The sequence below is a fragment of the Loxodonta africana genome, chromosome 8 (genome assembly GCF_030014295.1).
Source record: "Loxodonta africana isolate mLoxAfr1 chromosome 8, mLoxAfr1.hap2, whole genome shotgun sequence".
Taxonomy (NCBI): Eukaryota; Metazoa; Chordata; class Mammalia; order Proboscidea; family Elephantidae; genus Loxodonta; species Loxodonta africana.
The window spans coordinates 20,864,760-20,891,315 of NC_087349.1; the positions used below are offsets into that span (position 1 = coordinate 20,864,760).

Here is a 26,556-nt window from a genome sequence, read left to right on the forward strand (position 1 = left end):
ATGGCCGGGCGCGGGGCCGCCCTGCTGCCGCTTGTCCTGCAGCTCGCGAGCCTGGCGCTGGCCTCGGGGCCGGGCGAGGGTAAGTCGGGCGCCAGGGCTGGGGGGTGGTGGGCGCGTCCCCACCTCTTGCTCAGGGAAGAGCCAGGACGTGGCTTCTTGTTGCAGCCCCTTGGGCGCCCCTTGGGCCGGCCTCAGCCCAGCCCGACGGTGGGTCAGATGGTGATAGTGGGTCAGATGGCAGCAGAGTCCGGGGGCCAGGGAAAGGGTCCCGGCAAGGGAGGGGGCTTCCTGCTCTGGCTTTGGGAGGAATTCCTGCAGGCAGCAGTGGAAGAGACTGTTCTGGAATCTGAAGTTAATTATTTGTCTTGAGAAAGGGGAATAAAAGGAGGCCCGTATTGGGAGCTGACTTTGAGTCTTGCATCTGGCCCTCCCCGAGGGACAGGCTGGAACAGAGGGGTCAGGGCAGGAACAGGGTAGAGGTGGAGGGTGAGAAGAGCAGGACAGTCCCTGGGGAGCCATCAGGACTGTGCAACCCTCAAGAGCTCATTCTCCAGGTTTCCCAGGCAAGGGGCTGGTCCTGTCTTCATCCAAGGGTCCCAGAGGACCCCCAGCTTTTCCAACCCCTTTATTGTGTCTGACCCCAGCTATAGCTTAAGCAGGACTGGAGGAGTCGCCTGGGGGAAGGCAGGATCATGGGGAGGGGGGTGTGGTGAGGCTGGATTAGAGTCACGCTTGGGTGGAGGTTTAAGGTGCTGAGACCTAATCCTTGGTGGCCCTTCATCTTGTTGGAAAGAGCCACCAGGACCAAGTGCCATCCCAGTGGGCCAGGTTCTTGTGCAAGGATGAAGATGGAACCCCTACATGGGCTCCATAGGGTTGGGTGTTAGAACACCAGGTGGGCTGTAGCAGGGCAGGCTGAAAGGTGGGTGGCACTTGTGAAAGGTCACTCGGGGACTTGCTGCTTCAGGTGTATCATGCGGAAACGCCCCGGGGGGCAGACGAGTAAAGAGAGGGCTGGAAGCTTTGCCATTGGCCTCCCAGTGAAGACAGGGTGGGGAGGGGAAAGGATCAGGTACAACTGTAGGAGACAGGATACAGATGGGATTTGGGGGGCACAAAAGAGGGAGGCTGAACCCCAAGTTTCTGGCCTGGGCAACTGGGTGGGTGGGGACAGCAGTCTCCAGCTGCAAAAACTCTGAGCAAAGCAGGTTGTAACAAGGAGGACAAGTTTGGCTTTGTCTGGAATCCACCCTCTTGGTGGTGGCAGTGAGGGTGGAATGGGAGACACTGTCCCTCAGCCTCATAGGCCTAGTGTCCCTGGGAAGTCCTCTTAGCTAGCCTTGGCCCTGCCTTGCTGAGCTGCCTCTGTGGGAGAGACCCTTCTTCCCCTCCTGCACCGACCTTCAGCTGCCCGCCCACCTCCCACCACAGTGATTGATGTCTGCAGGGATCAATCACCTCCAGTCCCCCTATTCCGTCCCGCCTTTACTTTCCTGAAAGGAGACCTACTGGCGCAGTGCTTAGGCATTTGGCTGCTAACCAAAAGGTCAGTGGTTCAAACCCCACTAGCCACGCTTTGGGAGAAAGATGTGGCAGTCTGCTTCCGTAAAGATTACAGCCCTGGAAACCATGGGGCAGTTCTACTCTGTCCTATAGGGTCCCTATGAGATTTGATGATGTCTTTTTTTTGTTTGTTTGTTTACTTTCCTGACTGCAGGAGAGGGATCAAAGTGAGAAGGTAAAAGTGATGGTTCCCCATTCCCAGGCCTGAACTTGAACTCAGAGGCACCTTTTTCCCTCCACATGGTATCATCCAGAGCCAGCGATAGGGGTTTTCATTCTGCCTGGGGTGTTGAGAGCTATGTGGGGGCCCTGCCCAGTCCCTCCCCAAACCCTTCAGTAAAGGCAGCCAAGTCCCACTTTCTGGAGCCCACCCCCCCAACACGGGGGTCCCCAGGACCCTCCGTCACAGGCCTGAAGACAGTGGTAAGGCTTGTGGGAGGGGGCAGGTAGAACAGTTGCTCCCCGGAGCGCTTTCTCCAACTCCAGACAGGGCGGTGTCTACTCACCTGCTTCCGGAAAAGACTCTAACCTCAGCCCCCCACCGCCCCACCCGCCCAACTTAAAGCTACCCTGCCTTCCACGTGTCTCTCACTTTGTCCTGCAGTCAGCCTCCCAGAGTGAAGGCAGATGACCCGGGCCCTCCCAGCCACAGCTGGAGACCTTGCAGTGTCAGGGAAGGCTGTGGAGGTTCTCTCCCATATTCTACCTCCCCAGCGGGTCAGAGGATCCTGGAGCAGGGAGGGGAGAGGGTGCTCACATCTGACCAGGACGGAAAATGGTCTGGATTACTTTTGTCAACTCAGGGCTCCCTCCTCCAGGCTTCACCCCAGCACCCTCACAGACCACATCTCCGTCCCTGGATGGTGGGTGGGCGGGGTGGTCACAGGGTGACCCTCCTCACCCAGTGGCTAAGAGGACAGACCCCAGGGAGCCCCACTAGCTCCTCCCCCATTGTCTCACACCGGGTTCTTGTGCCTTTCAGGTGGGGCTGCCTCCACGGAGCCCTCCAGGCTTGCTGACACCCCTGACTACCAGCAGCAGGCACTCACCCACCCCTTAGCCCCTGCTGGAGCCCTCCAGGAGCAGTGGCACCCCCTGAAGGCGCGGCTAGGACGACTGGAGGCTGAGGTGGCGGAACTCAGGGAGCAGGTACCATTGGAGGCAGATGGGAGTGCATGGGGTCTGGTGAACTTTGTACCTTGGGGGGAAAGAAGAGAGGGGTTGGGCTTGAGGGGCCTGGGGAGCCTAAAATCGAGTCCTGTTGTCAATGTACATAGAGAGGTTCTTATCTGAACAGATCTTGAGATTGGCTCTTTCACACAAATGAAACCCTTCCCCCAGGGGGTCTGTTTTCTCAGCCAAGATTTTCATAGTTTTTCACACCTTTGGCAAGGCTTGTGGAGCACCTATTGTATATGAGTCCTTGGTGGCTCAAAAGGTTAAACACTTGGCAGCTGCTAAACAAATGGTTGGTGGTTCGAGTCCACTCAGGTGCCTCAGAAGAAAGACCTGGCAAAAATCAACCATTGAAAACCCTGCTGTAACACACAGGAGGTTGCCTTGAGTGCTGGCAATGGTTTGGTTGTTTGTGCTATATATAAGTTTGGATGGATAAAGGAAGAAGTCTAACTGTTGGGGGAATGAGGGTCCATTCTGCACAAGGGAGGGGCCTGGGCCTCGTGACCCCCCAAGATTCTGCCCAGACCTCAGGCCCTGAGAACTATGACTCCCTTTGACCTGATGTTGACTGGAGGGGACCCTCCTCTGTTCTGGAATCCTCAAGTGTCCTTCTTGTTCTGCCCCAGTTTCCACACCCCGCAAATCCACGGGAGATGGTGGGGGAAGCTGGGCCAGCCCTTCCTCTCCTCTCCTTCCCGCAGAACAAGGACCTGCAGGCCAGGGTGAGGCAGCTGGAGGCCTGTGAGTGCCGCCCAGCCACCCTTCAGTGCTGGGCACTGGGCCGGGCTTGGCCTGAGGGGGCCAGCTGGGAGCCCGACGCCTGTACTACCTGCATCTGCCAGGATGGGGCTACGCACTGTGGTCCCAAGCCCGGCCTTCCCCAGTGCCATGGTGAGTCCTATCCACCTGCCTGCAGGGCCGCCAGGGGGCCTGGAGGTGGCCCTGGGTGCCCCATGTGATGGCCTTGTCTCTTCCTCAGGCTGCAGCTACAATGGTCACGCCTATAGCAATGGGGAGACCTTTTCCCCAGATGCCTGTACCACCTGCCACTGCCTGGTGAGTTCCTGTGACCCACCTGGGGGTCCTCCACCCATCCCCCTCACCTGTCTGGCTCACTTCACTACCTATCCCTCCAGCCTAGTATGTTGAATGTTATGTAATGGGTTCTGATTACCTCTCCTCCTGAACCTGGCCACTCATGGTCTTCAGCTGATTCTTCCCAGTTCTGCTTTCTGGAGCTCAGCCCCCCAGCATGGGAGGGCCCCCTCTGGGTCCCTGTGATTTGGACTTGGCAGACAGTGGCCTAGAGGAGGTTTGCTGGTCTTCCATTTCTCCCTCACTCCTCCATGGAGAAAGCCCTTGCTCACTTCCGGGGATCTCTCCACCCTGGAGAAGTTGCTGGCTTCCAGGGGTGAGAGCAACAAGAGAGGATGGAGTAGGGGCAGAATGTCCCTTTTCTGCCTTGGGCCAAGGGTAGCCCATGCACCCCATGCCAGCTCAGCTTTTGGCCTGGGATGGAGTTCGGTTCTGGAGGTCTTGCCCCCCACCATGCAGCCACCAGTCTGCCTCTCCACAGGACAGGGCAGTGACCTGTACCCAGAAGCCATGCCCAGGAGGGCCCTGCCCTGAACCCGGAGCGTGCTGCCCACACTGTGAGCCAGGTCAGCTCCTGCCAACTCCGGCCTGCCCCCTGCACTCGCTCAGGGAAACCCCAGAACTATGGTTCTGCTACCTGAGTGTGAGCAGGCGTGGGGGACCTGCCCACTCACTTGGACCACATCTAGGGGAATTCAGAGCAATGCACAAGTCAGCTAACACTGACCCTGGGCTGGGGCTGCCAGAGGCTATAAGGGACACGTGATCTATTTTTAACCTAGTGGAGGAGATAAGCTTATAGCTAATAAAGCCCATGATATAAGATCCAACTGATGGATTAAGAGGAACTATAGAAAAACAGTATGTGATTCGTTGCCAGAGGAGAGGGCAGGGGCAGCCCATCAGACTAGGCAGTCAGAGTGGGCTTCACAGACAGTGGGTCATCTGAGCTGGGACAGAAGGCAAAGTGGGCTTTCATTAGGAGAGAGAGTACTCCAGGTCCCTCTGGAGCACAAGAACAGGGAGGAAAAAGTGTACTGCAGGAATTCAGTCTGGGAAGGTCAATGGGAAAAGGCTGCAATAAACCTTGACATTTGGACTTTCTTCTCTGGGCAGTGGGGAGCCATTAAATGTTGAGAGCCAGAGTGTGGTGTGTTCCAAGAGGTGTTTTAGGAATATCCCCCCGACGTGGACTAGATACGAAGGGACCAGTTAGAGGGCTATTGAGCTGACGCGTAGGCATGCAGCCAGCAGTGGCCGTGGGCTGCAGAAGAGCGGGCGGGAGCTGGTGACTGGTTGGATCCCATGGAATAGTGGAGATGGAACTCGGGAAACTAGGAGAGGACATCCGTGCCAGGGATATGAAGAGAGGAAGAGGAGGCAGGAGCTCTGCTGGGGGGTGTTGGAGTTAATAGCTCAGAGTTAGGGGCAGAGGGTTGCCAGATCTAGCAAATAAATATACAGGACACCTAGTTAAATTTGAATTTCAGATAAATAACACAATTTTTTAAGCATAAGTATGTCCCATGTAATATTTGGCACATACTTATACTTCACCCAGAATAAATGCAAATTTACTGGACATGTGTATTGTCTCCGGTGATCCTGTCTGGGGAAGAACCTTAGCTGGTAATGAGAAAAGAGAGCCAGGGCTCAGGTCTGGAAGTATTGCTTGGGAGGTTTGGTAGTGAAGTCTTGGGAACTGATGGATCTCAAAGAAGAGGGTCACACACACACACAGCTTGCAAGACACAGCGTGCCTCAGGGCCACTGCTAGCCCACAGGGTGCCTTTGGCAAAAAAAAAAAAAAAAGGCGCCCCTTTTTCAAGACACTTACCTGTTGTAAAATGATGGAAGTACGTTAGAGTCGCTATGAGTCGATTCGACGGCAGTGGGTTTGGTTTTTTGGACACTTTACTGCCACCTGCTGGAAATTTGTTGTAGTGACTATAAAAATGACACTGCCCCTCATCTGAACGGACATCAGTGATGTGGCTCCATCAGGCTGTGCTTTTGCCCCAGTCCTCTGAGTTCCTTACTTGGGGGCCTGGCCCTGATTTTGCAGGCTGCCCTGGGGGCCGTGGGGCTGGGGAAACGTGGCATTCAGAGCCCTGTGTCACCTGCACCTGCCAGGTAAGGGAATCAGGGCCTGGGCTCAGCCACCACCCGTGTCCCTGCTGCTTGGCATACCCCAGGCCTGGAAGTGTCAAATCCAATCTGGGGGCCAGGCAGGGCTGCTGCTTTTGCCGCCCCGGCACTGCGATCTGAGCCTGCTCTGCCTCCCAGGCTGGGAGTGACCCAGCTTGGGCAGTTGAAGGGGGAGGGAAGGCTCAGTGTCTGCCCTGCAGGAGGGGACCGTGTGGTGCCAGGGGCCCTCTTGCCCAGAGCTCAACTGCTTGGAGAGCTACACCCCACCTGGGGAGTGCTGCCCCATCTGCCGGCCAGGTGACCCCCCGCCCTCCCCTGCCCTCCACCCATCCCAGCCCCAGGGGGTCCAGTACCCATGTGGAGTCATGCCTCCCCTTGGGCAATGTCCATCTCTCCACCCTGCTCTCTGGTGACACACTGGTCCTCCTGGCAAACCCCCAGGCTGTGAGTATGAGGGGAAGCTTTATGAGGAGGGGGCCAATTTCCTGTCCAGTTCCAACCCTTGTCTTCAATGCTCCTGCCTGGTGAGTCTCCCCACCTGTGCCCAAGCCCTGCTTCTCCTTGGACACCTCCCCCCTGACCCTGGGCCATGCCTGCCCCTCTTTCTGCCCCATCACATGCCTTCCTGGTGCCCAGCAAAGTTCTCCTTCCATCCCTGCCCTGTGTCCACCTCACCACCAAGGGCAGCCTGCATCTGCCCATCCTGCCCTCCCCGGAAGTAGAGCTGGAGGCATTTCAGCCACTGGTGCATTACAGAGGAGCCTGGTTCACTGTGTGCCCATGAAGTGCCCACCCAGTCCCTGCCCCCAGCCAGTCCTGAGGCCTGGGCACTGCTGCCCCACCTGCCAAGGTAAGAGCCCCTGACCCTGCCCTCTGGACTCCAGGCAGGGCTGTCCTGCCCAGCCCTTGAACTTCAGGGCCCACCCGCTGAGGCCTATCTTTGAGCAATGCCCTGCCAAGCCTGCTGGGGAGCTGGGTGCTCAAGCTCAGATTCTGCCCGTGCCAGCTGGTAGTTGTATGGCTCTCAGTAAGTTACTCCGTGCTTTATTTCCCCCCGTTTGTGAGGGGCAGATAATGACATTATGTACCCCATCGTGCTGCTTGGTAAGTGTTGGCTATTATCATCTGCACAGTCTCTGGGTGGTGCAAACAGTTAATATGCTCAGCTGCTAACTGAAAGGTTGGAAGTTCGAGTCCGTCCAGAGGTACCCTGGAAGAAAGGCCTGGTGATCTCTGGAAAAAGCAGCCACTGTAAACCCTGGGGAGTATAGTTCTCCTCTGACATACATGAGGCTGCCGTGAGTCAGAGTCCGCTTGATGAAAACTGGTTGGTTGGTTGGATTATTACGTTTTGGGCGCTTCAAACACATAAGCCATGGGGCCTTCCCTCCAGGTGACCAATAAGGGGTGCCATGGCACATATCCCATAATGTAAGATAATGCCACAAAGTAGCCACCAGGTACTATGGAAACTCAGGCGAGGGGGACCTAGTTCAGTCTAGGCACTTGGAGACAGTGTGTCCTAAGGTGAGCCTTCAGGCTAGACAGGAGTCAGCTGGGTGAAAGGCTGGGAAGGAAGCAGGTGGAGGGGACAGTGTGAGCAAAGGCTTGGAACTGACACTCAGTGTCAGGTGTGCGTGTGTTAGGTGGGGTTAGGTGCAAGCAGACATGCTTGGTCAAAGCCTAAAGGAGAGGTAAGGACTGGTCAGAGGTAGGTAGGGGAGCTGGGTGTGGCTGTGTGGGGCACGGAGGGCCTCGAAGGGCAAGCTAAGGAGCTTGGGCTTTACCGTGCCCGAGGCAGTGCGGAGCCACTGAGGCGTCTAGGCAGAGGCACAACCTGGTGTGGTCTGGGCTCAGGAGAGAGCCCCAGAGGGCACGTGGAGGGGCGGGGCAGGTTGAGGCTGGGTCCAGGCTGGCTCCCGTCACCTTCCTCTCTGCCCTGCCCCCAGGCTGCACAGAAGGTCACACTCACCAGGAGCATGGCCAAGAGTGGACCCCACCTGGGGACCCCTGCCGGATCTGCAAGTGCCTGGTGAGTTACCCTACTCTCCCTGCCCTCTGTATTCCTCCCAGCATTCCACTGAGTGAATCCCATAGGCGCTGTGTGGGGACAGAGGTGGAGAAGCCCTAGCCCTGGGTGCTGTATGCAGGGGCTGCTAGCATCCACCTGTATCCCCGGCTCTGAGCACTAGGTGCTGAGCATGGGCTTGTGACCTACTCAGGGCGCTCACAGGCTAAGGGAAGAGACAGTGCAGAATAGGGGAAGCAGCAAAGGCTCCTGGGAGCAAGGAATGCAGTTGACCTGAGGCATCTAGAACTGCACGTCCAACTTGGTAGCCACCACTCCGTGAGGCTCCGGAGCACTTGCAGTTCGGTTGGGCTGTACACGCAAATACACACCGGACTGGGAAACTGTAGCAAGAAAGAAAACCAAAAAAAAGAAAAAAAAACCTGTTGCTGTTGAGTCGATTCTGACTCATAGAGACTCTATAGGACAGAGAACTGCTCCATAGGGTTTCCAGGGAGTGGCTGGTAGATTCAAACTGCTGACCTTTTGGTTAGCAGCCAAGTTCTTAACCACTGCACCACCAGGGCTCCAGTATGAGAGAAAGGAATGGGAAGTGCCTCATTAATAGTTTTTTATATTGATGATATGTTGAGATGATAATCTTTTGGAGATGTCAGGTTAAATAGAATATATTATTAAAATGAATTCCATCCATTTCTTTTTTAGTTTTTAAAATGTGACTACTAGAAAAAAATCAAACTCATTGCCGTCGAGTCAGTCCCGACTCATGGCATCCCGATGCGTTATGGAGTAGAACTGCACCCCGAAAGGTCTTCTTGGCTGAGAATTTATATACATGGCTTGCATTATCTTTCCATTGGGCAGTGCAGATCTAGAAAGTCTTCAGTGAGGAGGAGTGTTGACGCAGGCCTTAAAGCGTGGGCAATTTAGAGCAGGGAGCAGGGAAGACCCTTCAGGTACTGGGAATGATAGGGGCAAAGCCTAGGGGAGGCCTGAGGAGGGTCGTGTTTCATGGGGTCTGAAGCCACAGCCACAGGGGTACCTGACAGGCTGTTAAGGACTAGGGGCATTGGTGGGAAGGTCACGGGGCTCCCACCCTAACTATAGCCACGTCCCTCTTCACACTGACCACCACCCCTCCCCCACCTCGCCTGCTCGAGAACAGGAAGACACTTATGGAGTTGGGGGCCTTGAGCCCAGGGATGTCATAGACATCACAGGTGTGAATGCAGCAGGGGTAAGGGGACAAGGGGTCTGTTTGGGAAAGGCCTTGGGGGAGGATCAGCAGCTACTGTTTGTTAAATATCAGCTTCCACAGGCCGATGTCATGCGGGACCTCTTACCTCATTATATCCCCATAACAGTCCCATGAGGACAGGACTATCAGAGTCCCCTTTTTCAGATGAGTAAACTGAGTCTCAGGGAGCTTAAGTAACATGCTAGGCTACATATCTAATAAGCAACTTGAATCTCTTTCTGCTACTGGGCTGACTCCTGATGGCCTCTCCACCTCCCCTCTACCAGGAGGGCCACGTCCAGTGCCGCCAGCGGGAGTGCGCCAGCCTGTGCCCGTACCCTGCCCGGCCCCTCCCAGGCACCTGCTGCCCCGTGTGTGATGGTGAGTCATTGAGTCGGACAGGGTCCTGGGCAAGGAAGGCAACTAGGAGGGGCTCAGAAAGCTGCTGGGATGGTGCAGCTTCCCTCTCCCGTGAAAGCCAGGACGGGGGAGGTGAGGGGTCCCTGAAGAGGGTCTAAGTCACCCTGTCCCTCACAGGCTGTTTCCTAAATGGGCGGGAGTACCTCAGTGGGGAGCCTGTGGGCTCCGGGGACGCCTGCTCGAACTGCCGCTGCTCTGTGAGTGGGGCTGCCTGGCAGGGAGGGCTGGCCGGGACCTGCCTTCCAGCCACTGACCAGGCCCTGTTGGCAGAACGGGAGTGTCCAGTGTGAGCCTCTGCCCTGCCCACCTGTGCCCTGCAGACATCCGGGCAGGACCCTGGGGCAGTGCTGCCCAGTCTGTGATGGTGAGTGGGGCGAGTCTCTGGAGGGGCAGGCACTGGCAGGAGAGAGGCCCGGTATGGGGTCTACTCCCCCAGACCTTCATGAAGCCCCGGAACTCAAGTACGGAAAAAACATTTGTAAACCTAAGCTCCTATCACATCACTTTCTCATGGCAAATGGCACCAGCTGGGGCCAAGGCTTTGGTGGTGTCACAGCACCCCCTGGAGGACATGGGTGCTGTTCTAGTTGGGGGAGGGGGTGGATGCTTTGGGCTGGCGGGAGGCTTCTCCAGCTCTGTATCCTCATCCGCCTCATCAGGCTGCGAGTACCAGGGACACCAGTACCAGAGCCAGGAAATCTTCAGACCCCAAGAGAGGGGCCGCTGTGCCCGCTGCCTCTGCCAGGTGGGGGATCCCGCCCGCTCAGCCTCCTCTGCCTCCCTCCTCCAGGGCCTCTCACCCAGCCTTCCCTCTAGGCCGGTGAGGTGTCCTGTGAGGAGCAGGAGTGCCCGGTGGCCCCCTGTACCCTGATGGACTCCGGCCCCCACCTCTGCTCAGGTGTGTATGCATGTGTGGGGCCGGGGGGAACAGCTGGGAGGAGTGCAGCTTCCACAGTGGCTGGAGGTGGGAGGTTGTGCCTTCACAGGCAGGGGCAAGCTGCTCAGCCCACTAACCTGGCCCAAGTGCTCACTCACAGGCTGCCTAGGGGGTGGTGAGGCCAGGGGGCTCTGGTCTGGGAGGGCTAGGGATGGTGGGGAGTGTTCCAATTCCCTGGCGACAGCCCCTGCTGCAGCCTGCGTGCTGGACGGACAGGAGTTTGCTGAGGGGGTTCAGTGGGAGCCGGACGGTCAGCCCTGCACTGCCTGCTCCTGCCGAGATGGGGTGCCTGTGTGCAAGGCGCTGCTTTGCCCCCTGGCCCCCTGCCAGCATCCCACCCAGCCCCCTGGTGAGTGCCCCTGCCCTGGGCCAGGCCTCCTTCCCTACCTTGCCCAGCAGGGCTTTGACCAACCTACTCCCCTCCCTAGGTGCTTGCTGCCCCAGCTGTGAGAGCTGCACCTACCAGGGCCACGTCTATGCCAACGGGCAGAACTTCACTGACGCAGACAGCCCTTGCCACACCTGCCGCTGCCAGGTACCACTCCCAGGTCTGCTTCCCTTGCTGAGCCCCTCCCGGGCCCGCCCACATTGTCCTCTCCCTGCTTCAGGATGGAACCGTGAGCTGCTCCTTGATCGACTGCCCTCCCACCACCTGTGCCAGGCCCCAGAGCAGCCCTGGCCAGTGCTGCCCCAGGTGCCCAGGTATGTGCTTACTGCACCTGTCTGGCTGGGGTGGCCTCGTCCCTGCTGCTCCCAGGGCACCGCAGGTCCAACTGATACCTTCCAAACAATGGCCTTCTGACTCGTTTGCAGTCTGACACAGCATAGAACTCTTTGGGCTCACGGCGGGGGGTGAGGGTGGGAGGGAGAGTGGAGGTTTGTTTATAGCACCCTTCCCCCCATTCTCCATTTCCCCTTCCAATGAGCCCCCACTCGGATGTATTTGTATAGCTACCTGTATAACACAGGTGCATGCAACAGACACTTGGGTCTGCCGTGTGGGGGACGAGGTGCTGGGATGCCCTGTGACATGTGCTTTGCTCCATAGAGTCTGTGCTAATGTGCGTACCACAAACACATGCACACACGGGTACACACTTCACGCTCCAAGGCACACATATGCCTGCAGGTAAATGAGCTCAAATGTGCATGCACGTTCACACACACGTAGTGCACAGAGAGATTCATATGCCTGCACACATGTTCACAGGTGTTTACACAGCCCCCTCCATGGGCCTAGCTCCCAAGCAGGCAGTTCCAAGGTGGCTCTGGAGGGGCTGTCAGTCTACCTCCCCCCTTTTCCTGTCCCCACTGCCCACTGCCCAGACTGCGTCCTGGAGAAACAGGTGTTTGTGGATGGCCAGAGCTTCTCCCACCCTGGAGACTCCTGCCAGGAGTGCCAGTGCCAAGGGGGCCATACCCACTGCCAGCCTCGGGCCTGCCCCAGGGCCCCCTGCACCCACCCGCTGCCCAGTGCCTGCTGCCAAAACGACTGCAGTGGTCGGTGGACTGGATGGGGGGGCCCTCCTGGGATGGCTTGGTGGTGGGATGTAAGGTTTTGGGGGCTCAGAAGGGCAGCATCCTCTGGGGGGAGTGGGGCCCTCTCCCAGGACTATAGCTGCCCCCTCCCCCAGGATGTGCCTTTGCTGGGAAAGAGTACCCCAACGGAGCTGATTTTCCCCACCCTTCGGATCCCTGTCGCCTGTGTCGCTGTCTGGTGAGACTGCAACCTGGGTGGGGGAGGAACTGCGGGACGTGGGGGTGGGGTGGGCAGTCCCCTCAGCCTTCTAGAGTTGACTCGGCCTGGCGACGTCCATCTGTCCATCTGTTCGAATGTCGGCAGAGCGGCAACGTGCAGTGCCTGGCCCGCCACTGCCCGCCGCTGTCCTGTCCAGAACCCGTCCTGCTGCCGGAAGAGTGCTGCCCACAGTGCCCGGGTAGGAGCCGCGCCCTCGGGCCTTCTCCCGGGGCTCCCTGACCCCCGCCTTCCCTGTGCCTCTGACGCGCGCTCCCTGCGCGCGCTCTCGCCGCAGCAGCCCCCGCCGGCTGCCCGAGGCCCGGGGGTGGGCCCCCCGCCCGCCACCAGGAGCGCTTCTCCCCGCCTGGCGACTCCTGCCACAGCTGCCTCTGCCTCAACGGCTCCGTGTCCTGCCAGCGGCTACCCTGCCCGCCGGCGCTCTGCCCTCACCCGCGCCAGGGGCCTTGCTGCCCCGCCTGCGACGGTAACGCCCAGTGCGGCGCTCCCTTTAGCCATTTGTGCCCGGTCCTCTTTGCCCTGCGGCGTCCTTTCTCCAGCCCCCTCCACTCCTGTGTCCCACTCCTCCAGGCCCAGCGCCTCCCACGTTGGGGTTTTCATTAAGAACGTGAGGGACTGTGCCCAGTCAGCAGGGCCTGGGAGGCTGTGGGCCTGGTAAAAGCCGCCACTGCCCCCAGCTCCTGCCCTCCTCGCCCCCACTCTAGGCTGCTGGTACCAGGGGAAGGAGTTGGCCAGCGGGGAGCGCTTCCCTTCGCCCAGTGTCCCTTGTCACGTCTGTCTCTGCTGGGAGGGCAGCGTGAACTGCCAGCCCAGGACCTGTGCACCGCCACAGTGCCCCTTCCCGGCCAGGGGTGACTGCTGCCCTGCCTGTGATGGTGAGGGGGCTGGGTCAGCCTCATCTTTACTGCCCTGGGGTGGATCAGAAACCTTTATTATGGTTTTAACAAAACAAAACACTGGAATACAGCTTGAATTTTCTTCTGCCTTTGATGCTCTTTGGTTTTATGACCTTGGTCAAGTTAGGTAATCCCATTGGGCCTAATTTATTTTTATTTATTTATATTTTTAATTGTGCTTTAAGTAAAAGTTCAAGTTAGTTTCTCATACAAAAATTTATACACATATTGTTATGTGACCCTAGTTGCTGTCCCTATAATGTGACAGCACACTCCTCCTCTCCACCCTGTGTTTCCCGTGTCCATTCAACCAGCTCCTGTCCCTTTCTGCCCTCTCATCTCGCCTCTGGACAGGAGCTGCCCATTTAGTCTCGTGTATCTAGTTGAGCTAAGAAGCACACTCTTCACAAGTATCATTTTATGTCTTATAGTCCAGTCTAATCTTTGTCTGAAGAATTGGTTTTGGGAATGGTTTTAGTTTTGGGCTAACAGAGAGTCCGGGGGCCATATCTTCCAGGGTCCCTCCAGTCTCAGTCAGACCATTAAGTCTGGTCTTTTTACTAGAATTTGAGTTCTGCACCTCACTTTTCTCCTGCTCCATCAGAGACTCTCTGTTGTGTTCCCTGTCAGGGCGGTCATTGGTGGTAGCCAGGCACCATCTAGTTCTTCTGGTCTCAGGCTGATGAAGTCTGGTTTATGTGGCTCTTTCTTTTTCTTGGGCTCATATTTACCTTGTGTCTTTTGGTGTTCTTCATTTTCCTTTGGTCCAGGTGGGTTGGGACCAATTGATGCATCTGAGATGGCTGCTTGCTAGTTTTTAAGACCCCAGACGCCACTCACCAAACTGGGATGCACGACATTTTCTTAATAAACTTTGTTTATTATGCCAGTTGACCTAGATATCCCCTGAAACCATGGTCGCCAGACCCCTGCCCTGTTACTCTGTTCCTCGAAGTGGTTGGTTGTATTCAGGAAACTTCTTTGCTTTTGGTTTAGTCCAGTTGTGCTGACTTCTCCCGTATTGTGTGTTGTCCTTCCCTTCACGTAAGGTAATTGTCTACTATCTAGTTGGTGAATACCCCTCTTCCTCCCTCCCCACCCTTGTAACCATCAAAAAATGTTTTCTTCTGTGTTTAAACCTTTTCTTGAGTTCTTATAATAGTGGTCTCATACAATATTTGTCCTTTTGCGACTGACTAATTTCACTCAGCATAAGGCCTTCCAGATTCATCCATGTTATGAGACGTTTCATGGATTCATCGTTGTTCTTTATTGTTGAGTGGTGTTCCATTGTGTGAATATATCTGGGCCTAATTTCAACTTCTGTAAAAAAAAAAAAGAGAGAGAGAGAGTTGAACCAGATCCAATTCCCCAGTCTTTAGTCATTCTTGTCTTATCATAACATTTTTGCAATATATCCCCTACCATCTGTAGTTTGAGTATTTTTCTTTAAATCAACCCACTTCTTAATTTAAATTAATTTAGAAAAGAAGTTTTTATATCATGCTGTAAGTGGAAAATTAGATTACTTGCCAGGAATGGAAGATTACCGTAAAAGTGAACATAATTAAATATAAAATGTTAAATTCTAGTCAGACACTTTTGCCTTGTCAAGCCTCTGAGCCTGAGGTTTGCTCTCTTTGTCAAAAAGGGGAAGTCAGCAAGGGTCAGAGAGTGTCAAAGAGCAAGCTGCTACCCCTTCTCCATCTTGGGTTAATCAGAAGTCTTGAGAGAGTACTGGAAAAGGAAGACCTCCAATCCACACCCTTAAAGTCATCTTGAGTCGTTCCCAGCTCTCCTCAGGTTGGCAGCAGCCTGCTGAGTATTTGGCTGTAGGGACAGATTCCTTGTGGGGATTTTCCCTATAGATGGGACAGGGAGATTTTTGCAGGCTGACGGGGAGGAAGTTGGCCCTTTGGCCAGTCCAACACCCCTGACTCCCACCCTGGGATTTTTTTTTTTTGCCCACTGGGCCCAGATTAGTTGTCGGGTCTTGAGGCCTTGGACCCAAGCCAGGCTCAGGCTCAGAGCCTGATAACTGTTCTCCTCCCATCCCTCTTGGCCTCCTTCTCCTGCTCTTTCTCTCTCCTCTCTCACAGGCTGTGAGTATTTGGGGGAGTCCTACCTGAGCAGCCAGGAGTTCCTGGACCCCCGAGACCCCTGCAACCTATGTACCTGCCTTGGAGGCTTCGTGACCTGCAGCCGCCACCCTTGTGAGCCTCTGGGCTGCAGCCACCCACTCACCCCGTCTGGGCACTGCTGCCCAACCTGCCAGGGTAGGTGGGTCTTCCCCTGCCCTTCCACCCCCTCCTGGAGCTCCAAGGGGCCCCAGCCTCGCAGCAGCCTGAGTCACCCAGAATACCACCATCATCGTGCCCCTGAGACACACAGACACACACCCTGGGCTTCTCCTCAGACTCGTCTCCCATGACACTCACCCACTCCTCTCTGTCCCCTGTCACCTCACACTAGACCAAATAACTGGTCCTATTGCTTCCAGACCTTCCTACTCTTAAATCGTCTCATTGCCTTCCTAAAATATCATGACACCGCCCCATGGACTGTACAAAACCATTCACGGTTCCCTGCAGAGTCCATGGCCCCACGCTCCCTTGCCCAGCCCAACCTTCTACTTCCTGGCCAGTTGTACCGATTGCCTCACTATCCTCCACCCACCCTAGGCTGACAGATAATAAACCCTTGGTTGTCCATCTCTAAGGAGCCCTGTTAGCGTAGTGGTTAAGAGCTCAGCTGCCAACCAAAAGGTCAGTGGTTTGAACCCACCGGCCACTCTACAGGAGAAAGACGTGGCAGTCAGCTTCCTAGAGATTACCGCCTTGGAAACCCTATGGAGCGGTTCTACTCTGCCCTATAGGGTCTGCTCAACGACAGCGGGTTTAGTCCATCTCTTCACCTTTGCTTCTTCCAATCTTCATGCCAAAAAGCTGTCCTCCAGCCCTTCACTGTGGATGACCTGGCTGAGGTCTCCTCCCACCCCTCACCTGCCCAGCTACACACATCTCCCCCTCTCTGACTCACAAGGCTTTTCTAGAAGTCCCCAGGCCTGGCTGTGTGTGTGTGTGTGTGTGTGTGTGTGTGTGTGTGTGTGTGTCTGGTGGGCTCTGTTGATGGCGGCCCTTCACTCCCAGGATGCCTTTATCATGGAGTCACTGCTGCCTCCAGAGAGACCTTTCTTGACCCACTTGACCCCACCTGCTCCATCTGCATCTGCCAGGTGAGGCAGCCCACTTGGGCACTTGGTAGCCTTTCATTTCTTGGTCCTCCTCTCTGGCCAGGCCTCTGCCCATGTCTCAGGGGCTCACATTCTGCCTGTGACATCTAGTTACCAGGGTGGGTCCAGGTCTCTGGGGCCAAGGAGAAGGGCTGGGGCCTGGCAGGGGCACTTACCCCAGAGCAGCATGCAGCCTGGTTGAAGAGTGTGATGGAACGACAGGGGTGTTAGAAGTGGCAGTGTGACCTCTCTCCACAGGAAGGTTCTGTGCGCTGCCAGAAGAAGCCGTGCCCCCCAGCTGCCTGCACCCACCCCTCTCTGGGGCCCTGCTTCTGCCCTGTCTGCCACAGTGAGCTGCTTCCACACGCCCAGCCCTGGTGCCCCTCCCTAAGTCTTCCCACCCTCTGTTTTAGTCAGTCTTAGTCACCTAGTGCTGCTACAACAGAAATACCACAAGTGGGTGCCTTCAACGAACAGAAATTTATTTTCTCACAGTTTAGGAGGCTCGAAGTCGGAATTCAGGGCACCAGCTCCAGGGGAAGGTTCTCTACCTGCTCGGGAAAAATCCTTGTCTCAGCTTCTCTAGCGTTCTTTTCCGTGTTCATTGAAGATCCGACAGGTGGCATTGATCTTTCCCCCTTTTGCTCTAGCTTCTCAGTGTCTAATCTGCTCTTTTTATATCTCAAAAATCAGTGGGTTTAAGACACACTCTACTCTGACAGGACTTCATTAACATAACAAAGAAAACCCTATTCCCAAATGGGATTACATCCACAGGTACCCATAAAACCAAACTGGTTGCTATAGAGTCAATTCCAACTCATAGTGACTTAAAGGACAGAGTAGAACTGCCCCACAGGGTCTCCAAGGAGTACCTGGTGGATTCCAACTGCCAACCTTTTGGTTAGCGGCTGTAGCTCTTAACCACTACGCCACTAGAATTTCCTCCACAGGTTCAGAGGTTAAGACTCCAATATGTATTTTTGAGGGACACAATTCAATCACAAAACAATAACACACCCCCACTCCCTCCCTCCCTGCCAGGCTGAGGTTGGGCAGGACAGGGTGGTATAGTCCCTCTACCCAGAAAGTGTGTCCCCACAGGCTGCCTCTCCAGGGGCCGGGAGCACCAGAACGGGGAAGAGTTTGAGGGGCCTGCTGGCAGCTGTGAGCGGTGCCACTGTCAGGTACAGCAGGGAGGTGGCTGGCAGGGAGGTGGCCAAGGGGCTGGGCCAAAGCGGGGCCTAGAGAGGGCGGCCTAACCCTGTGTCTCCCATAGGCCGGCCGAGTCAGCTGTGTGCGCCTGCAGTGCCCACCCCTGCCCTGCCGGCTGCAGGTCACAGAGCAGGGGATCTGCTGCCCTCGCTGCAGAGGTATGTCTGCCCCTAGAGACCACCCTGCACCCTGCACTCCCCCTGCCCCTCTGCCCTTGTCCAGCCTTTCCACCTCCCTGTCCGCTGTTCCTGGTGCTCCCATGCCTCAGCCCCCTGGGCTCTCACCCTTGCCCACCTCACCCCTTCCCTGCCCCTGTCTTGCTCCACCATTTCCTTCCCCTCCAGGTGCTGGTTAGAGGCCCTGCAAAGCTTCCCCTCTTCCTAACCCACCTCATTCCTAACGATGGTAGTTAAGGTGTGTTGAGCACACACGATGTGTGCCAGGCACTGTGCTCAGCACTGTACATGTGTTATCTCATTTGATCCACGTGACAATTTCCTAGCTAGATGCCGTTATGTACTCTCTCTCATTTCACAGATAAGAACACTGAGGCACAGACAGGGAACGTAAATTGCCTGGGGTCACTCAGCTACTAGGTGGCAGAGTCAAGATTGGCATCTAGGCCGTCTGGCTCCAGGATCTGAGCCTTCCTTAGCCTGCCGCCTGCTGTCCCTGCCACTGACCCAGTGTCTCACTTGAACTGTGAGGTTGACGGGACAGAGGAAACTTTCATTTAACAGATGAGACAGGCTTGGAGAGATTGGTTACCTGGGGCACACAGGGCCACCAAGTTAGGGATGGAGCTGTTGGTTGATGGCACGTGTGTTTATTACATGCCTGTGGCAGGCCGCTGATAATGCTAGTGCTGGGCTGCACCTGGCCAGTCCTGCTGCCCGGAGCTTGGCCTAGGGAGCAAGCAGCCATGAAACTGGACTAGAACCCAGGCATCTGACCACCCCATTGCCTTTCCCCTCCACCACACTGCTCCCCACCCATACTGACAGGAGGGCCCACCTTCCGGCCACATCTCCGCAGGCCCCCCTCCTGATGGCCACATCTCTGCTGACCACCAGGTGGGGGCCAGGGTGGGTGCTGGACCTCAGACTCAGTGCTGATCCTTGCCTACCATGGACCACAGGCTGCCTGTCCCATGGGGAGGAGCACCCTGAAGGCAGTAGCTGGGTGCCCCCCGACAACCCCTGCTCTTCCTGCATGTGTCATGAGGGCGTCATCACCTGTGCGCACATCCAGTGTGTCGGCTCCTGTGCCCAGCCCCGCCAGGGGCCGGGTGACTGCTGTCCACGATGCCCTGGTACTGGGAACCTGGAGCGGGGGCAGGGAAGCAGGGAGGCAGCTCCCCACCTGGGTCTGGCCCAGCCTAGCCTCCCTGCCTTTGCCCTGGGCTGCAGGGACAGGCTGCTAGGGAAAAGAGGTCTCCCTTCTTGTGCCACTCCCCAATCCCTTTGGGCTGGAGGGGGGAGGACCCCCCCGCCACAGTTCCTGAAGGCTTCCTGGTCCTGTCCCTCTCTTCCCCCACCCTCCCAAGACTGTGAGCACAAGGGCCGGAAGTATGAGCCAGGGGAGAGCTTCCAGCCTGGGACAGACCCCTGTGAAGTGTGCATCTGTGAGGTAGGGTGAGGCGAAGCTGGAGGTGGGAAGCATCAGCCGGTGTGGAGGAGGCAGCGCTGGGGGAGGCCCAGGCAAGCACTCTCAGGTCAGAGGCAGGATGTGTCCCTGTGGCCAGGAGGTGAGGCAGGGCTTGAGGTGACGAGCCAGGAGGTCTTGGGGGGTTAGACACAAGTGTTGGGGAGGCAGTGGGCAGGTCCTCCTGGCCAGAAGGTAGGGTGGGTGTGTGGGTGTGTATAGGAGGCAGTGGGAGAGCCCCCGGGAAGTGGCTGGGGGCCATATTATGGAAGGTTAAGTTTCCACTCTTTGAGAGGTAATGGGGAACCATGAAAGGGTTTTGAGCAGGCAGATGACATCACAGATTCGGCAGTGGGTTGGGGAGGAGGATGTGGCCTCGGGCATGAGGGGACGCTCTCATTCTTCTTGCAGCTACAGCCCGAAGGGGTCCCCAGCCTGCACTGTCACCGTCGGCAGTGCCCCAGCCTTGTGGGCTGCCCCCCTAGCCAGCTCCTGCCCCCTGGACCCCAGCACTGTTGCCCGACCTGTGCCGGTGAGTCCTGGGGTTGTTGTGTGCTGTCCAGCCGATTCCAACTCATAGCGACCTATCTGATAGAACTGCCCCATAGGGTGTAATCTTTATGGGAGCATATTGCCAGGTCTTTTCTTCCTTGGAGTGGGTGGTGGGTTCGAACTGCTGGACCTTTGAAGTCGAATGCTTAACTATTGGACCACCAGGACTCAAGTCCTGGGGCAGAGGAGTGTAAATAAAAGGGTATGGCTGCCATCCGCTGAGTGACACTAGAAGAGCCAGCCAACCCTGGCCCCCAGCCCCAGCCCTTTCCTGATTCCGGTGGACTTTTCTGGAAGCCCATGACCTGGCTGTGTTAGGCCTGAATGGGGAGATCTTAGGAAGTTTGTGGAGCAGCCTCCCCAGCAGGTGGCGCTGCGGGGCAGCAGTTGTGTCCTTGCTGGATAGTTGAGGGTAGAGGGAGGAGGTGCTGTGAGGCCCAGAGAGGCAGTGAGTGGCCCAGCCTCAGGGAGGGGGAGAGCTATTCTAATCAACACTTGTTAGGATGTGCTTCAGGGGAGGGGAAGAGGACCCTACTGTAGGGTCGCTTTGAGTTGCAATGGACTCCACGGCAACAGGTTTGGGTTTTTCTTGGTATGCCACAGACAGTGCTTTGTGCTCTCAATAAACAGTATCTCATTTAATTCTTGATTACCCAGTGAGGTAAGTATTGTTAGTCCCTTTTTACAGATGAAGAAACTGAGGCTCAGAGAGGTTGATTAATCTACCCAAGATGGCACAGGCGCTGGGTGCTGGAGCCAAGATTGGGCTTCCTATGCTGTTTCAGGCAGACAATATGAAAGAAAGCAGGAGGGAGGGCAGTTTCCAGGTCCTAAATTCACCCAAAGGCACCTTGGAAGAAAGGCCTGGTGATCTACTTCTGAAAGATCACAGCCATTGAAAACCCCATGGAGTGCAGTTCTACTTTGACACACATGGGGGTGCCATGAGATGGAATTGACTAGCCGGCAACGGGTTTGGTTTTGGTCTTAATAGCCTAGTAAAGTTCTTTTTAAAGAGTCCAGACTTTCCTTTGTGAAACCAAAAGAAAAGGGGACTTATCCTACCTGGAGTCAAGGTGCTGGGGATGTGGCATGCTCTGGGTCCAGGAAGTCTGGGGACACTGTGTAAGTGGGGACAGCTGGGCTCTCAACCCCTGTTCCCCCTTACTCCCTCCCCCACCCGACCCATTTTTATCCTCACAGAAGCCCTGAGTAACTGCACAGAGAGCCTGCAGGGATCTGAGCTGGCCCCACCAGACCCATGCTACACCTGCCAGTGCCAGGTAAGCCCTTCTGGCCCTGGGGACTCTCAAAGACCCCTCCTCTTCCTCCTGTGGGCTGTGCCTGCGACTCCTCTCCCCAGTCACACCAGCACTTGCCCCCTTGTCCTGAATGTTAGATTGGTGCCTGCCCACCCCCACCTGTGCCCTGCTCCCTCCCTCTGACTCCTGGGGTCGCCTGTTCTCCACCTATCTTGTCACTGTCTGCAGGACTTCACATGGTTCTGCATTCACCGAGCCTGTCCCAAGCTCAGCTGCTCCCCGTCAGAGCACCATACCCTCCCTGGGAGCTGCTGCCCCATATGCCAGGGTAAGTACTCCCCTCAGCCTGCACCCTCAAGAATCCAGGAGGGAGGCAGGAGGAGGCAGGCCAAGTGGACAGCCTGGGCTCTGTTCCTTTGTAGAGAAGGGGGAGGGGCTGTACCTGTGGGTAGAGGGAGGCAGGGATGGGGTCTGGACTCTAGCAGCTGACCGGGGGCTTGTCAGTAGGCTCAGGGACTCTGGGTCCACCAGCCAGGCACTGCACAGCTGAGCTGGCCTTCTGGCCCAGAGGAGGGTTCCACCTCCAGCTGTTTGGGCAGCCAGGACCCTGCAGACGTCCGGAGCCTGGCACAGGGTCTGACATCCAGTTGGCCCCTGGATATTCACAGAAGAATCCAACACTATCCAGGGTGCTAGTGAAAGGGGGTGGACACTCCCTTGCTGCAGGCCTCTAGGGCCAGCTCCAGGAGGCAGGGTGTCACTGGAGGACAGGGCTCCCTGTGCCCACTTCTTCCTCTCAGAATGTGTGGTGGAGGCCGCGGGCCAGAGAATGGCAGATGGGCAGAGCTGGCAGGACCCCAGCAACGCCTGCTTCACTTGCACCTGCCGAGTGAGCTGGGGGAGGGGCTTTATAGGTGGATACAGGAGGCAGGCCAGGCCCTTCAACACAAAGGGGTCTTTGAGCTAATTAGGAAAAGGTGCCCCCTCTGGGTGAGGAGCCGAGCTGGGCTGGATTTCCTGTCTCAAGAGAACACGAAGTAAGGGATTCTGCGGTGGGCAGGGGCAGAGAGAAGGGGCTGCTGCCTCAGCCGTTGACCCAGAAGGTCCCACAATTGTGAGGCTAGGGACCCCCAGGCTCTGCAGGAAATCCCCAGGGCAACGCCATCTGTCCCGAGCAGGGCCACGTGGAGTACCACCTGGAGTGCCAGGTCCTCACCTGCCCCAAAGGTTGGGTGCAGGTACATGAGGCCGGCAGCTGCTGCCAGTGATGCCAGCGTGCGGCCAAGACGACGGGCGGGTGAGGCCCAGGATGCCGGGCGGCGGCTGACCCTCGCACCCCCGCCCCCTCAGCCCCAGCTCAGGCGTGCGCGCACCAGGGCCGGGAGGTGGCCTCCGGAGAGCTATGGGCCGTGGACGCCTGCACCAGCTGCTCCTGCGTGGCCGGCACCTTGCGCTGCCAGAGCCAGCGCTGCCCACCGCTCGCCTGTGGTCCCGTGAGTGCCGCAGACCAAGGGCGGGTATTTAGGGGGTGGCACTTGGCACCGCCAACCTGGTGGGATTGGACAGGAGAGAGCGAGGTCGGGAGCCAGGGACGGTGGTGTTCCTGGCGCGACCACCAGGTGGCGCCCTGGCCCTGCTCGCAGTTGGTCTGAGAGCGCGGAGTGGAGACCTGGGAGTCCCCGACCGCTCTGCGTCCTTCTGGGGGGCCTATGTCTGATCGGGTCTGGGAATCGGCCAGGACGAGGCCCCTGCTCTGAGTCCCGGCAGCTGCTGCCCACGCTGCGTGCTCCGGCCTGCCTCTTGCTTGGCCTTCGGAGACCCGCACTACCGCACCTTCGACGGCCGCCTGCTGCACTTCCAGGGCGGCTGCAGCTACGTGCTGGCCAAGGACTGCCGCGGAGGGGACTTCAGGTAGGCACCCCCAGCCCTTCTCCCTGACCTCCCGCGCCGGTCCCTGCTGATCCCTGGCGCCCGCAGCGTCCACGTGACCAACGATGACCGCGGGCGGAGCGGCGTGGCTTGGACGCAGGAGGTGGCGGTGCTGCTGGGAGGCGTGGCCGTGCGGCTGCTGCAGGGCGGAGCGGTCACGGTGAGCAGCGGCCGGCCGGAGAGGCGGGTCCCGCGCCGACCGCCTGTCCCCGACGTGGCACCTCCGCGTCCCCCTCCTCCAGGTGGACGGGCGTCCCGCGGCCTTGCCCTTCCTGCAGGAGTCGCTGCTGTACGTGGAGCTGCGGGGCCGCACGGTGATCCTGCACGCCCAGCCCGGGCTCCAGGTGAGCACGGGGCCAGGTGGGGCGGGCTGGGGGCTCCGGGAACCACAGGCCTGTGAGCCGCAGTCCAGTCGGGCATCTGCATCAGTGAGGGAGTGGGGTGCCAGCTCCTTCCGGGGCTTCCCGAGGAGGTGAGAGAGTGCTGCTGGACTCAGAGGGGAGGGAAGGAATCAGGGTCGGAGACTTCCAGGGCAGCAGAGTTCTGATTTCTAATCTTGGTTCAGCTACCGACACACTGTGGCTGTTAGGCCAGTAACCAACCCTCTCTGAGCCTCAATTTTCTCATTTATAAAATGGGTGAAGGATTAGTGCGGGAGGCCTCAACCAGGTCTCTGAGGTTCCTTCTAACTCCCACGTGGAAGAGTAATCTGCTCGCCTCCCCCCGCCCCCCATTAAGCTGATGTTGTTAGTTGCTTTCCAGTGGAACCCCTAGTGACCCCATGTGTGCAGAGTAGAGCTGCTCCATAGGGTTTTCAAGACTGTGACCTTCCAGAAGCAGATCACCAGGCCTGTCTTCTGAGCGTGGAGCTCTGGTGGCGCAGTGGTTAGAGCTCAGGCTGCTAACCAAAAGGTGAGCAGTTTGAATCCACCAGCTGCTCCTTGGAAACCCTATGGGGCAGTTCTACTCTGTCCTACAAGGTTGCTGTGAGTTGGAATCATATCATTATGAGTCAGAATTATAGGTTTTTCAGGGTCTTCTGAGGCATCTCTGGGTGGGTTTGAACCATCAATCTTTTGGTTAGTAGTCTATCACTTAACTCTTTGAGCCAGCCATGGACTCCCAACACTTAAGCACAATTGGTAAATTCACAAAACAAGGCATCTCTGCACTCTTGAAAGGAGTGAACTGAGTTCCTTGGTCTTCTGGAAGGCCCGGATGCCCCAAGTGAGTCTCTACAAGTGGTTGCATCTTACCTGGGGTGCAGCTCAGGAGTGCACCGGGAGCAGGCGTCCTCACTCAGGAGCGGCGGGCACCCTTCATGCCCTGTGTGCTTGCCCAGGGCCCAAGAGGACGAGGTGGCTTGGTCAGGGCAGTGTCTGCTCCATGGGAGCCTCCACCCATCTACTGTCCTCCCCAGCATACACGTGCTGACACAGCAGATGGGGTGACGATGGCCCTTGGGCTTCTTGGGTCCCTCCCCTTCCCCAGCCCCAGGTCTCTCCCCACAGGTGCTGTGGGATGGGCAGTCCCAGGTGGAGGTGAGGGTGCCGGGCTCCTACCGGGGCCAGACCTGTGGGCTCTGTGGGAACTTCAACGGCTTTGCCCGGGATGACCTGCGGGGCCCTGAGGGGCTGCTCCTTCCCACAGAGGCTGCATTTGGGAACAGCTGGCAGGTGAGTGAGCACAGACGAAGGGGGTGGGCATAGCTGAGTGTGAGCATCAGAGCAGCCCTCTGTAATGGAAGGGAAGCACAGAATGGCATTAGGGCGTTCAGGGTGGCTTGGGGGTCCCTTGCCTGTCATGTGCCAGGGAAGGTGGGGTTGGCTGTTGGGAGAGGTCTCCCAAACCTAAATCCCTTTTTGCGACACACTGACAGTGTGACCTTGGACAACTCCCTGGTGTGCTCTGGGCCTTGGTTTCTCCATCTGCAAAATGGGAACAGGGGAAAGGTAGATGGTGGTTCCTTCCCCAGTCTTGTAGGGAGGTTTCTGAAGATAAAATATCCAGTGGAAGGTGCTTAGAAGGGAGCACACAGAGGTCAGTGCCTCTGGTGACCTCCAGAGGGTGCTATTACATCACCGTCACTTTCCCTGTTTAGGTCCCTGAGGGGCCAGGGCCTGGCCGGCCCTGTGCTGTGGGCCGAGAGGTGGATCCATGCCGGGCAGCAGGTTACCGTGCCCGTCGTGAGGCCAATGCCCGGTGTGCGGTGCTGAAGTCAGCACCATTCGGTCAATGCCGTGCCGTGGTGCCCCCGGAGCCCTTCTTTGCCGCCTGCGTATATGACCTGTGTGCTTGTGGCCCTGGCCCTTCAGCAGACGCCTGCCTCTGTGACGTCCTGGAGGCCTATGCCAGCCACTGTCGCCAGGCAGGAGTGACACCTGCCTGGCGGGGCCCCACGCTCTGCGGTGAGGGGCAGTGCAGTGTAAATCGGGCCAAGGTCCTAGGGGAAGGGTGACCAGAGGGGAAGGGCAGCCTCAGGGGTTAAGGTCTGGACAGGTGGGCGCAGGGAGGCCCAAGGGGGTGAGCATGAAGAGTGGAGCAGCTGGGATTGGCCCCACAACCCGCCTTTCACTCTTCTCCAGCGGTGGGCTGCCCCCTGGACCGTGGCTTCGTGTTTGATGAGTGTGGCCCACCCTGCCCCCGCACCTGCTTCAACCTGCACGTCCCCTTAGGGGAGCTGGCGGCCCACTGTGTAAGGCCCTGCGTGCCTGGCTGCCAGTGCCCCGCGGGCCTGGTGGAGCACGATGCCCACTGCATCCCCCTTGAGGCCTGCCCCCCAGTCCTGCTCACCAGGGACCCACCACCCAGTGTTCTGGCCAGCCCTAGCCAGGGGCCACAGGGGGCACCCTGAGCCAGGAAGACACCCAACCAGGACTCTTTGGCCACAAGTCTACCCTTGGTGCTCCCTCTGGTTCCAGCCCTTTGGGAGCTGCAGGAGGCATCCTACCAGCACTGGGGGTAGGGGTGGTCTCTGCAAAGGTTCTCATGTGTTGAGACAGAAGCAGTAAACTCTTCCTTTTGTGTATGGTGTGTTTTCTCCAGGAGCTGGGTGGGGGCGGGAGCTGTCTGGTCTTGGGGCCCAGTGGTCAGGGTTCCCAGAGTCAGAGGTGGGGACTGCAGGTCTCAGCCCTGGACCTTGCTCGCTCCTTCTGCCTGCACCGCTACAACAGGCAGAGGACTTGAGGAGGAGCCAGATGTCCTGGTCCCAGCTCTATGCTCAGACTGTGATGCAGGCAGGACCTGGGACCCCCATGTGTACACTGCAGGGGCTGAGGAGCCACTTGGTTTGGGGTGCTCTGTATTCAGGCAAATCCTGGGCACTCAGAGGGCTGGTGACTTGGGAAGTGCTAGGCTGTTACTGCTGTTACTTACCTCTTGGTGATGGAATGACCTAAGCTCCCAGTACCATGTTGTCCCAGAGCCAATTTATCACGTCAATCTGCTCTCCAATGAGAAATA

The 26,556-nt window shown here is 57.5% G+C and overlaps 1 protein-coding gene across 1 annotated transcript; it reads left to right on the forward strand.

Moving 5' to 3' along the window:
- Window positions 1–25,948, forward strand: KCP (kielin cysteine rich BMP regulator). Its single transcript, XM_064290378.1, has 39 exons — window positions 1–79; window positions 2,546–2,712; window positions 3,444–3,633; window positions 3,722–3,798; window positions 6,186–6,282; window positions 6,427–6,509; window positions 6,742–6,835; window positions 7,611–7,616; window positions 7,935–8,017; window positions 9,539–9,632; window positions 9,789–9,868; window positions 9,942–10,035; window positions 10,331–10,416; window positions 10,488–10,569; window positions 10,805–10,957; window positions 11,037–11,143; window positions 11,217–11,310; window positions 11,935–12,108; window positions 12,243–12,325; window positions 12,452–12,545; window positions 12,642–12,830; window positions 13,069–13,239; window positions 15,360–15,536; window positions 16,410–16,495; window positions 16,751–16,841; window positions 17,597–17,679; window positions 17,772–17,865; window positions 18,846–19,019; window positions 19,254–19,336; window positions 19,763–19,883; window positions 21,107–21,186; window positions 21,394–21,493; window positions 22,516–22,658; window positions 22,904–23,076; window positions 23,143–23,254; window positions 23,337–23,438; window positions 24,606–24,770; window positions 25,196–25,502; window positions 25,680–25,948. The coding sequence occupies exons 1-39, from the start codon at window positions 1–3 to the stop codon at window positions 25,946–25,948; spliced, it is 4,737 nt and encodes a 1,578-aa protein (XP_064146448.1).
- Window positions 25,949–26,556: the final 608 nt, after the last annotated feature.

Bases quoted from the DNA above. Each gene is read 5' to 3' on its own strand.
- KCP (XM_064290378.1), top strand. From the start codon at position 1: ATGGCCGGGCGCGGGGCCGCCCTGCTGCCGCTTGTCCTGCAGCTCGCG. The intron at 12,109-12,242 runs GTCGGTGGACTG...CCCCTCCCCCAG, and splicing joins CTGCCAAAACGACTGCAGTG to GATGTGCCTTTGCTGGGAAA. The intron at 23,077-23,142 runs GTAGGCACCCCC...TGGCGCCCGCAG, and splicing joins TGCCGCGGAGGGGACTTCAG to CGTCCACGTGACCAACGATG.